The sequence below is a fragment of the Lepisosteus platostomus genome, chromosome 11, assembly GCF_059453375.1.
Source record: "Lepisosteus platostomus isolate fLepPlt1 chromosome 11, fLepPlt1.hap1, whole genome shotgun sequence".
Classification (NCBI taxonomy): domain Eukaryota; kingdom Metazoa; phylum Chordata; class Actinopteri; order Semionotiformes; family Lepisosteidae; genus Lepisosteus; species Lepisosteus platostomus.
Genome location: NC_142621.1, coordinates 15,566,097 through 15,579,145, shown reverse-complemented (window position 1 = coordinate 15,579,145; position 13,049 = coordinate 15,566,097). Strand labels below are relative to the sequence as shown.

Genomic DNA, 13,049 nt, shown 5'->3' with positions numbered 1-13,049 from the left:
TCGTCAGTAGACAAAACACAAGGGCATAAAAGGAAAACCTCTGAAAATTAATCACTATCCTGACTGATCAGAAATGTTCTTACGTTTCAATGTAATACTATATCCTAAGTAAACCAACATGAAACATTGGGAACAGGGAAAAAGCGAGCAGCGACAGGCCTGCTCCTGTTGTAATTTGATTGTCCACTAGATGGCAACTTGTAGGATCAGGTTTTGATCGAACAAAAAGCAAACGAGCTCAAAAACTACAAGCACTAACATAGTCTCTATGCAGGGTTTTGGATTGCTTTAACACGGAGTAAAACCAGGCAGGTTACCCACAAAATCAAACAGATCTAATCAGCCGAGCATATGTTTGGAGAAACCCTAGAGCTGGAGCTGACAGACGTTTGTAAGAATCTATTAAATTCAAGATGTGTCGAAATTATTGCACATGAGATTCGATAAGATTGATTTTCATAGCATCCTTGGCTATACGGCTGAGGGCTGCTACTGTACTTCCCACAAGCATCTCATCTTGAAAGGTGCTTCCAGTTGTGCGGCAAACGTAAACTGCTATTGCGCAGTTACACTACTGTCCCAAATAGGCGTCTTAATGAATTGCTCCCACGAAGTACTTTCCATATGGTGAGGATCCAGATTTGACGTTTTTAATTTGTACGTCCGGTAAATGGGATCACTCATATTATTCATGGTACTCAAAGAGAAGCTATAGTTTTTTTAAAAAAACTGGAAACTGAATTATTAAGCATTGACTCCGATTCATGTAGTTTACTGTGTCCTTAAATCTCTTTCCAGCGCTGCGTGACCTGTGCATGATCCTGCTTTTAGAAATACAGAAGTTTGTGAAAGATCCAGTATAAAGACAATAGTAGCTCTAGATAATCGCACAAGTGTTTATATTTAACTACATAACCAAAGTATATTTTAAAAAACAGTAAATCATTCAAAGCTTTGTTTTTACCTTAGCTTTATTATTTCCCCTATCTCCTGGAGGAAATCTGTTGTGCGGCAGATACCAACGCAACAATATAACAAAAACATCACCAACAGAGCTCAGGACAAACAATATTTCAGGAAATAATTAATTTACATAATTTAAGAGTGAAGCTGCAGAGGGAAATAAACAGTAATAAATTATGATTATTTAGCTTATTTGTTGCACTATATCAAAAACGCTCCTTTTTGCAGACTGCTTCTTGCGAAAATAGGCTCTGCACAGCACAGTAAAGGCAGTAAACTCACTGGAAAGCAGGATTCTGTCTGACCCCTGTAAAATTAACTAACTTTAACCAGTTTAATAAAAACGAATTCTAAAACATTCAAACGCAAAGTAAGAAAATAAAAATTCAACTGTGCAGATGGCAATCCCTCCACAATACACCTAGATATGCAATACATGTACAGTAGTATCTAGTACTGAAGCAAGCACACACATGTCAAGGGTAAACTGGTGTTTGAAAATATCACGATTACAAGTGAAGGTCAGCTTCAGTAGGACTAACTCCTTACGAGAGAACGGTGCCACGACGTTTCCTGACAGGCCACTGAAATCAGACATGCTTCAATATAAAGAAAAAAAGCATCTCTCTGTCCCCAAACCACAACCATAAGAACGGACAGGTTCGCCTTCTACAATTCTGAAATTGTTAAAGTTTGGAGGACGTGTTCCTCTGTTAAGGTTGTGCGGAAAAGGATTCCTGTCAGGAATAGGCCTCGGCACCTTAGCTTTTTAAAGGTTAGACTAAGCAAAATAGTACAGTACTGTACTATAGTGTATATAGGGGAAGAGGGAATCGTTAACAAATATTGACCTCTAGTGGCCACTTTAACTCACCGCTGTTTGAAGTTTTTAGCGCACCATTTCCTAACACCTTATATACACACTTTATCTATTTGAACTGTTATTAATTTATGTAAATATTTTGACTTTTATTTTTTTAACCATATTCGCCTTATAAAACAATTTGGCTTTAGATGTGGTCATAAACAGGGATAAATACACTTTCAGGCTGTGAAAGCTCCTTTAAACTGAAATCCAGGAAGCAATAAAGGCAATTTAAATTGTACGTATACAATACTTTTAAACTACAAAAAAGAGAAAATGTAGAACAGATGAATATATATAATTATACAAAGAGATTATCGGCCATTTCAGTGCGGAAATAAATCTCACGTCGAGTCTCCGCTGTGTTGGAATGCCTTTGGGCTCCAATTACTCACAACAACTAATACAGAGTAGCGAAATTACTCAGCGCTTTAACGCGAGGAACAGCTGCTCATCACATAGGAATGCCGTCTTTTTAAAATCAGATTTCGATAGTATTTGTAATTATACAAGTAGAAAACTATTGATCTAAATGTCAATGATTAGTTTTACTTATCAGCTATCACCGATAGGGTGAGATTACATAAGAGTGGCCAGTATCCTTATTAAAGGGCAGGCAACCTGCTCTGATAAACACCTGCCCATGCTTGGAGATCAGAGGACACCCCACTGCCCCTCTTAGTGGGAAGCTGGAACGGAGTTTGCAGGGAGTTAGCACAATTCAGCAAGGCCTGTATACAGTGGGATGATGTGGGAAGAGCGGAAATGCCTGGAAAAGGAGGCTGTTCCGTGTTCCAACCCGGGGCTGGTGTGTTTCATTATGGACAGGCTCCTTCATCCTCACTGATGTCCCAATCCATCACAGGGACAGTGATGGAAACCTGCCTGCAATCACCACTGTGGGACAACAAGGGAAACAGCGCAGGCTCCCTACCAGCTCATCCATCTTCATTAACCCCTCCCTGCTGCCCGTCATAAACCCACAATGTGTAAATATCAGGGAGCTGCACAAAGGAGACGGAGAACCATTTGTCTGCAGCCCAAAAACACCACCAGAGGTTCTACAGTGGCTGCTAAGGTCAGACAGTGAACATTGTCATTTATTCCCCCACATGCACAATAACACTCCACCTGCTCCATAACATTACCATACAAAACACCTTCCTTGTAACATCCTCAGCGTGACATTTCCTTCTTTAAAAACCTGCTCGATATCGATGCATTTCACAATCCAAGGATAATAAGAACCATTACAACTTAGCTTCTGATTTGAACATCCAGCAACCTACAGTATGCAATTATCCCATCAGGGTCAGTCTCAGCCCTGACCTCACCCAATTACTGCTTGCAGCTGGCCTGGTTTGATATCAGGGGCACCACAGATGACATTAATACTATGGCACCTAGCGAGAAACAATGACAGGCTTGTGGTTGAGAAGTGTAACAATCACTGAGCGCCATAAAGTGCAATAAGTAACCAAGCTCTCGTTACACATTTTGCTTACAGGAATTCTGTTGCTTTCAACTTCTGTCACCATCCAAGTGTGCAAGTGATTTACAAACAAGGCATCAAGATACTGTATCGCTTAAGCATTTTACCCTTGCAGACTTAACTCTCTCTGCTGAGTAGCTCTGACATCCACACAAGCACACTCCTGCTATGTGTGTGGAGTTCATTTCTTTCCTTCTCCTCTAAATAGCAATTCAATTTTATATAATTCTCTTACTGACACCTTGTTACCTTGCTACACTACCATGTGCTTTATTGCCTGCTATGGAATGAAAGATGTCAAGGGAGGTCTTGGAAGGGATCTAACAGCTAGATGTTATTGATGAAATCCCATTTTCCATTTATAGCAGCATGAGCATTCACTCCTTCTTTCTGTCTTGGTTAAAAGCAGCCGGGGGGTGGGAAAAAATTGCCTTTTCCAGCATGCAGCTGCAAAGGAAAAATGCGTCCCACTCCTTCCAAAACCATTTACCCCAGTCCACCCATTAAGTCCTCTGTCACCTGTCAGAAATCTTGTTTTCTGCACAGCGCCCTAATGTTAATATGGTGGCACTCCCTGCTCTGGAATAAAATGACTTTGCCCGATAATGTAGAGAACTGTCAGAAAGCAGCACAAAGCTGCGACACAAGCAATTCATCACACAGACTTTACCATCAGGGCATAAGAGAGTGCTCGCTGACTCCCCTGGGGCAATTGCCAGAATATGATCCTGGAGCTTGGGAGATGGAGAACAAGTGCCTGCCTATTCTGGATGCACTCTGCTATCCCCAGTTCTTAAACAGATGTGTTCATCATGCTAGAAACGGTCTAGTTTCTGTGCAGTGACAAGACCTCAGCATTCAGACAGTTGGATCAATTTTCTATCCATTTTCTTCTGCTCAGACAACAAGGGTGAACTGTAAGTTGATCAGGCTAGAATCCACTCCTGCCACCCTCCTCTTTGTCTCTGGTGTTTTGATTGTCATTCAACTTCATACTACTGTCCAGCAGCTAGGATTCTCTGAATCCTTATAATTCCAGATTTGGCTAAATGCCTTTGAGAGTGTCTTGCATTTGCTATCACGCCCTGCAATCTCAGAAGAGGGGGCTAGTTGTTGCCTGTGCAGCTGCAGTGAGATTTCCCTGTTGAGTAATCCTTGCTCCCAGACAATAAAATGTAAACCACCGCATTTAATAAATCTGGATCCAAAGCTTAGACAGGTGGGAGGCCATTATCAAGAAAGCTACTTCCACTCATGTATCAAGTAGGCTCAGAGTAAACAACAGAAAATTAAAGACCTATTGTACCTGCTCCTATGGATAAGACACATGCTTAAAGACTTATCCGTCTCAAGCAGGCAAGCTATTCATACTGATTATGTTCTTGCCAATCAACTGTTTTGGCATGTGGGATATCAACTCAATGCACAGTATGGGTCCAGCCTTTCGAAACCATGCATGCATCCGACCACATGTGCATTTCTTAAAACGTTAATGAAGCACTCATTATCTCAGATCCCAGAAACACATACGTTCACATAGCAGCTTCAACCAAGTGGTAATACATCACAGAATCTTGTCGCGTTCTGACACGTTCTGGCAGCTTAGTCTGTGGCCCTTACAGTACCTGAAGAAATATGGACATGCAGAAGCAATTGTATCTATGCAGTAGCACTATGAAGAAAATGAGACAACTCCCATATTTGACAGGACCACCCCACAAAGGAAATGAAATGGCGGACAGACGTAAGCACGATCAACAGGCATTTTTCTTTTTACATTAAAAAAACTTTATTTATAAGGAAGGCTAAACATCAACATGCATTTACAACAATGAAAATAAAAAGGTATTGCACCGGTTTTATCAATTTATTTTACAACCCCCCACCCTCCCCACCTCATCCCATCATACAACCATAGAGCCACCCCGTACCTCACTAACCCCTTTCAAGAAAACAACAACCCTACAACAAAACCCATTTTCAACTGCCCACATTTCCTCCACATACATTCACACTGCTCTTTCTTATTGCCTGACATCTCTATGGCACTGGTTTCTATATAGGGACACCCAACACTGCTAAGATTATACATGTACGGCATATGTATACAATAAATATCTTGTTGTAATTTTCACTTTCTGATACACTGATTTAAAAACACGCAAACATCGTCTAGGAATGTGCAGTCTCTGGTGTTAAAAAATGGACCAAGCACTTGCACAGTAAACATGAAGAGGAGAGGGAGAGACCCTGGCAGCTCTCCTCCTCCAGCACAACCACAGTTTCTAGGTTTCTCTACTTTACTTAAATACAGAGATTGAGGGAGACTAGTAGACACAGAAGTCTAAAGCTGTTCGATCCTGTGTTCAGGTCCCAGTACCTGTCCAGGAGTGAAGTCCTCACTTTCCTCACCTTTCACCAGCTGTGAATTTACCTGAAAATGACACAGTCTGTTTCCTGTAATGAGAAGGTAAAAGAGACCAACTCTCCAGATACATTTCAGTTTCGATGTTCAAGCAAAATTGATTGCTCAATTTAAAAGCTACCTGGGGCTGCAACTGCTAGAAATTTGCTTCCGAACAGGGTCACCCCTTGTCACCAGTTTTCCCAGTCTGCCGAGCTGAACTGGGCCACAGAAAACAAATTAGATGATTTTGAGGCTTCATGCTATTAATGGCAATGGCTGGCAATATCTTGTTCAGCTAGGGTGAAGGCTTTCAGCAGCTCACAAACCCAATTTGCTGTCACCAGAGCGAGGAGCAGAAAGATTGTTGCTCCAAATACATGCATGGAGATCACAAACAATGGGGATTCGCCAAGACCAAAATTAAAAACTCTGTTGTCTGCACTGGAAACTGATCATGGAATTAACTATTACCAAAAAGGAATAAAAATAAAAATATCATCAATCTGATGTCTTGTTCATTTCTGACATTCCTCATTCTTAAAGTGATGGAGACCCCAATTTATGATACACAGCTTGTTAATGTTTGCACATGATAAGTGCTTTTTTAGGGTCGCTGGCAATCCCCCACAGATTTGCATTAGATATCCACCTTTGTACATGGCTTCAGGCTACCCCAATTGGCTCGTTATAACTCTGGAGAAACCCCTGTGGCTTTAAAAACCTTTAGTACATTAGTTCTTTAGCCGGTGTCAGAAGAGCAAGAGGATCTTCAATAGGAGTTGAGTGAGCTCACTGAAGAAGGCAACAGCCCCCATAGCTACTGGCGGATATTAGCAATGCTGAAGGCCTTTTGTATATTCAATGCCAAAGGCAGAGAGGTGAATTATTCTTCATAGCAGATTTGTGCCAGTGTTTCATCTTGGCGACTTCATGCTACTTCATTTAAGATTCATGGAGAAGCCTCAACAATTACATGTAAAAGCAACATGGGATTTCTTTGCTTTTTAAACTCGGAGGGAAACAGTAGCTCATAATAATGTCTAGCACAGCCTAGTGTTTTAACCTTTTAGAGTGATGACAAAATTTAATGGCCACTGTGAAGAATTCATGAGAAAACTGGGTCACAGTGGTCAATCCCATTTCCTCTCTGCTGGGCAATCTAATTTAATATCTGAACCATATTATACCTTGATGCAACACAGATATCACTACTAGAAAGCTAAGCTATGTATATACAATTCACATTATATACAATTCATGTTGTCTACCTACAGCAAGTGGAAGGTTTGAAAAGGCTGCGTTTTGTTTCTTAAAGGAGCTTGTTCCCAGGATGCTCCTGTCCAGCCCTATTGGCGCACTTTTGATTTGCTGGGGGAGGGAGGGGGGATGTGTTTCTGTATGGAGTACCTTCCATATTCTCCTGTCACCCATGCAACTGACTCCGAGAAGCCCTTATGCTTTTTCTGCTTTGCCAGGGTAGAGATACAAGAAATGCACAAATCATGGAGAATTAGTTTTCTTTTTTTTTCTCAATAAAAAAGTGGGCCAGATTTAGAAACATTTGCAGCAGAAATAAATCTTTCTCCTGCATTTCCACAGCAGGTTAAATCTGTCCAACACTGTGGTAAAAGGCCTAAATACGTGTGCAGAAAATTTGCTTTAACCAAGTTTAAAGTTTTTTGTACCGACTGGAGAAAAGAAAGAAATCTCCTGTGCACACCAGTGAAAACCTGTTCCTGAAAGTCAGAGGGTGTCTACATCCCTTCGTATGGCAAGTGCATGTGCTTCTTGTGAAAACTACTGAAATAGCTACTGATCACCACTGCAAGTATGCTGTTTATTTACAATTTTGGTGTTATTACAATTTGTTCATTTTGACTTCATATCCGATTGCCCTCTTGTCATCCACCAACAGGAATGGGAATTTATATTCGCAACTGGCATGATTTTGGTGATTAAAGCTGATTAAAGCTTACAACAGGTAGGAACTCTTTCAGTGCATATAATTTGCCATTTATCCAGGACAAATTCATACTACCCAAGCAGACTCCTCCCATCTGTGAGATGAGTCTGCTTCAATTCCAAGACTGTTCATTTCACAATGCCTTTCAAATTAAATTCCTAAAATACCCCCAGGAAAAGGAAAAACATTTTTATTTATTGATGTACCTAATGAAACTCCAGAGATTTGATTCCAATTTTTAAAACAGAATATTTCAGTTTAAACATAAGAATCTTAGTGTCATTTAGGTCTCTTCATTAAAGTATAACATTTCCTCTCCTTATTCCTAGTTTGCTGTTTTTAAGCAACTGGCAAAGCCCCAGGAAGAAAACCATGAAACATTTAGAATATTTTTTTAACTCTATAAACTACATGTTTTAAGCATGGGCTAAGGATTTTCTGATATGAAGATTAGATTTTCATGTTGCTTTTTGCTGGGTCAAACATACAACATACAAGCAGTAATCCACGTCACTCTCGTACAAAGAATGTGATAAACAGATCCAGGGCATGTTCAAATAACACCATATCTGAAGGACTTACGGGGAATTGTTCTGTTGTGAATTCAGTGCTGCATGTTCAAAATTCATAATAAGATCAAACACTTTGGAGCCTTGTGGCCATCTTAACAACAAACCAAGCCTACAAAGTCAGAAGTCTCAAACAACAACTCTGAAGAGAGTCATGGTGTATTATTAATAACTCATTTAATGTCCGCATTTATGTTCCCCCCTTTTCACAAGTTGTTTTCTCCTTCCCACAGAGAAAAAAACAAAACAAAAAGCCTCACACCCAGTGAAAGTACGCCCTCTCCCCAACTTGACTACTGCACAGGCTCACCGGACGACCAGTGAGGGATTTTGTCACATAGTGCAAAAACCTTACAGGCAAGCAGCTGTTCAAGAATAAAACACTTCCTGAGTCACCATTCAAGAAAACCAACCTTCCAGAAGCTAGAATTAATCTGGAGAAATTTAAATTTAAACTGGGAATCTGAATTATTGATCACATTACCTTATAAATCTAAAGGCTTGAATGGCTTCATTTTCTATGTTGATTCTTTTTTGATGACTAACAGTATGAAGTACAGCCCCTACTACTGTACATTTGGGAGTCCAAAACCTTTCCCATAGCTTTCAGCAGCTACTTGCAAGCAAAGTGACATGAGCGCCCTGAATCAGCCAGCTGCCTGTGAGCCAATCACTGTTCACAATGTCGGTCTTAGACAGCAGGGTAGAGAACGCACAGTGGACACAGATTTACACACACATGCACACACTCATAGCTAGTGTCTCAGGGTTAAAGTGATGTTTGCCAGCCGTACAAAAAGAACCACAGAGAAGTACACAGCAAGTTGGTCCTGATTGGAAAAACAAATGAAAGTAAAAATAAAATCTAAAATACGACTGGATAAAAAGTAGCAAAAAGCAGGGCTAGAAATAAAGACAACTGTACTTTTAACCCTGTCTGCATGTTATTGTTATGAATTTGATGCCTCCACCTAATTAATTTATTTTGTTCCTCTTTTCTCTTTCTTGAACATCATTGCCATTACCAGCCAGGCAACACCCAGGTGAGAGTAACTGCTTGGTTCTGTAAACTAACAGCAGTGTAATAGTCCACAGAATCCCATTCTCTCTGCAACAGGAAACCACTGTCTAGCTGCCTGATATACAACAGAACTTCCAGTAACCAGATGTCAATTAAACAGAAGGGGGCATTTGAGACTGTAATGAAAGTCCAGACTAAGTCAAGCTGAGTCAGACCAGGACTCCATTAAAACACAGGTCTGAAATGAGCCAATCAGATCATTCATCAGGGTTCACAACTAGTTTTTAATGTTTTCAGGGAAGCAAAATTGGGATGGAATGATCTGGGGATAAATCAAATCTGAGAAACCTGTAAATGAGAAACAAACTGTTAACGAGTACCTAGTGGCTTGTGTTTTCCAAACAACATGTTTCTTTTTTTTTGGCAAAGTATTTCCAAAAAAATACATTTTTTTATGTTTTAGATTTTTTTACAAATACGGTATCAACATTTCAAATGTCTGGTGCATGGGAACTGATTAATGGATCAAAACTCACTAAGCCCTTTGTAATGTCTTTCCTTAAGCATTTACAAATATTTTCGTAAAGAATAAGCATATTGGTGAATGCATGAGAATCTCATCGGCTTATTAGCAGTCTAATCTTCAGCTAACACTCTCCTGCACTGCAACAAGTTTCACAGTTCAAACACGTGTAAACAGTGCACACATGCAGCTGTTTACATGAGAAATGGAGGCAGCAATCTCTGACTCCTTTTTTGTACAGAAACATTCAGAATCCAGCTTTTCCTAAAGGTGCAGAACCTGCTGTAGGAGTAGGTAAACCATGGAAAGCGTTACAATATCAGTTTTCCTACTACATTGCAAGACAAAACATATTAACAGTGAAATGAATTAATTGCAATTGAGACATCTTTTGATGCAATGTGTTGAAATGGCTATTGGAGATTCAATAGAGAACTACAGTGAAATCGAATGATTTCTTTGAAGAAATTTACAACAGAACTGAAATGTGAAAACTAGATTTGGTTTCTAGGTGCTACATGGATAGAGGTGATATAGGCGTTTTATATACTTAATGTATTTTATACAAATTGCTAAGCATACGCTACTTTTATTGCTGAAATACATCCATTTATCCAGAAGTCTCTCTTGAATAAACATGCTGATGAATATGAAACATTGTATTCATTAAGGCACAACCTGTTCTATTACCTAGAAAACAGATGCGAGCTCAGAGCATGTCTTCAAAGCGAAGAGTAATGGCAAAATCAGGCAGATCATCTGTGTGTGAAACCCACTCTGCACAGACCACTAAATATACAGTTTATTTCTAGCCCCGCCAGTTACTGAAAGAAATGCTGACTCCACAAGGACATTCGCTCCGATTTTGAAATAAAAAATACTACAATATAGAGCTGAGGTGGAACCTGTGTATGAAAATGTACAGCACAATGTTGAACAAAGGTTTTTATAGCAGATTCTCTGTTTCTCAGATTTAGTGTATCATAAAGTTTCCTTAATAATTGTTCTTTTTTCCAACATGCAGTACTTTATTGAATTTAGATTATTTCAACACAACAGTTTTATTTATTTCGTGGATTGTAGTGGCACTGCTACGTTTTCCTGTAAGTTTTGTCTTGAGGTGCTGCTGCTGCTCTCTGAGGGACCTGGGAATCTGGCTGCTTCTTCTGCTCTGCTGTCTGCGGTGGTCTGGCTGGCTGTTGGAGGCTGTCTCTGTGCTGGCCGCTGGCGCCGTCCTGCTGGCAGGGGAAGCCCCCTGCTGTTTTACCAGCGGAGGCCGGGGCACAGTCTTTGACAGACGCATTTTTCTGTCTGTCCCCCGGGAGGTCAGAAGGCTTCTGTAGAGCAGCAGCCTGTTCAGTTTTTGGAGCCGGATGACTGGGGGGGGACGTGGAGAGCTGAAGGGGCTGAGGGGTAGGCTGCAGAGAGGGCCCAGCTGGCCCAGGTAAAGCAGGTGTTTTAAATGCGTCGGGCCTTTCCTGCTCTTGTCTGGCTTTGCCCTCATCCTTGCTCTTTGGATGTAGACTATCCTCTGACCTCAGCTCTTTGGCTTTTTCAAAAGCTTCCTTCGCCCCAGGAATGCTCAGTTTCACGGGACCCAACACACTCTTAGCCACTGTGGCGAACTGGGACATGAGCTGTGGCACCATGTCGGTACCGGTCTCAGAGGGAGAGGCAGCCGCTGCAGCACTGAGAGCCTGTCTCCTGTTATCTGCCTCCTTCTTCTCCTTGCTGGTCCCTACAATCTGGCCAGGGGTATCCCTACTGTCTGCTTGCAGAGTGCTTGGTTTTGACTCAGGGGTACGACCAGCCTTGAGGGGTTTCTCTTCACTCTTTACCACAGTGCTGGTCTTCTCCCTGGTGTCCAGGAGTGGTTTCGGAGCAATTTTCAAGTCTTTCGCCACCAGAACAGGTGCTGCTGGTGTGCTGCTGGCTAGAGTTGACGTTTGGTAGGAATCCTTGCCGACAGATGTAAATGCGCTACCAGGAGTCGAGAAAATCCCAGACAGATTGTTTTGGATGCCTTGGTGGAGCTGAGTTGGCATAGAACTGACAATGGTTTCAGGTAACGTCCCTGCTTTTTTTGAGGCATCAACTCTTTCTGGCTGACTACTATCTTCTGCAGCCTCTGAAAGGTGCACTTTGGTCTGGGATACTTTCTGCTCTGACGCTTTGAAATCAGCAGATGTATGGTCTGCTCTGCCAGCCTGAGGAGTAGCTCGCTGAGTCTGCAGTGTTTGTGCAGGGGGTGAGGATGAGAGGGAGGGGCCTGTGGTTGTGCTGCCTCTATGTGTGGAGGTTGCTGTCCGATGAGCAGTCTCGGGTGGCAGGAAGGGGTCATCATCGTTGGCAGACCTCGTGCGCCCACTGTCCCCCCAGTGGCCCAGCCTCCTGCCATCCTGGCTGTCCTCTGAACCTTCGTCTGTCTCGTCTTCCGAGGAGTCCACCTCATGGATGGCGTCCTGTTTCTGAAGAGATTCCCGCCGCTCTGCACGGTCCTGCCGGATAGCCGAGAGCTTATCCTTCAGTTTGCTTTTCCCTGGGCTGAGCCCAATGCCTGCCCCTCCTCCCTCAGGGGTCTCCTGGCGGCTCAGCTTGCGTGGGGAGTGTTTCTGCAGGGTTCCCTTCTCTGCGGGAGATGCTCGTCCGCCCAGGAGGATCTCACCAGCTGACTCCTGCAGGCTCTGGAGGCTGGGGTCCCTCTGCATCATCTCCTTCTTGAACTCTGCATGTGAGATGTCAAGGCTGTGTTTGCGGGAGGAAGCAGACAGCTTTTTGTCAGCAGAGGTAGCAGGGGAAGGGGAGCAGGAGGAAGAGGAAAGGGAGGCAGCCAGCTTTTCGGCAGACTGGACGCGCTTCAGCAGGGGTGAGCGCGGTGGCTCAGCACTCTTGGGCCGCGAGATCTGCCTCACCAGAGGTGGGGAGGAATGGAGCTTGACGGGGAAAGACTGAGTGACACCGGAGCTGCCCAGGGAATGGCTTGACAGGGGGGAGGGGGAGCGCTGTGGGGAGGTGGACTGAGGGGTCGGGGAGGGCGTTCGGGCTAGCGGAGAGAGAGGGATGTTCCCAGCAGACTTGCGGCGTGGAGAGCGGTACTGCCGCTGGAGTTTGGGCGCCAGGCCGTGCAGAGAGCTGGGCCGGATGTGTCCTGAGCTAGCTGGAGAGTTAGGGACACTGGAACTGGGAGAGCTGCTCTGGGAGGAATTTCCACCAACTGGGCAAAAACAAAATACAAAAAAGCATATG

General features: G+C 42.7%; 1 protein-coding gene across 14 annotated transcripts in view; it reads right to left on the bottom strand.

Annotated features, from left to right (window-relative positions):
• Positions 1-5,084: 5,084 nt before the first annotated feature.
• The window catches only part of mast2 (microtubule associated serine/threonine kinase 2), a 176,241-nt gene continuing 168,276 nt past the window's right edge, over positions 5,085-13,049 (bottom strand). For all 14 annotated transcript variants that reach the window (XM_088598688.1, XM_088598689.1, XM_088598690.1 and 11 more), the window contains one exon: positions 5,085-13,017. In XM_088598688.1, the coding sequence (XP_088454814.1) occupies positions 10,895-13,017 (2,123 nt within the window). In that variant the 3' untranslated portion in view covers positions 5,085-10,894. The remainder of the gene's footprint in view (positions 13,018-13,049) is intronic.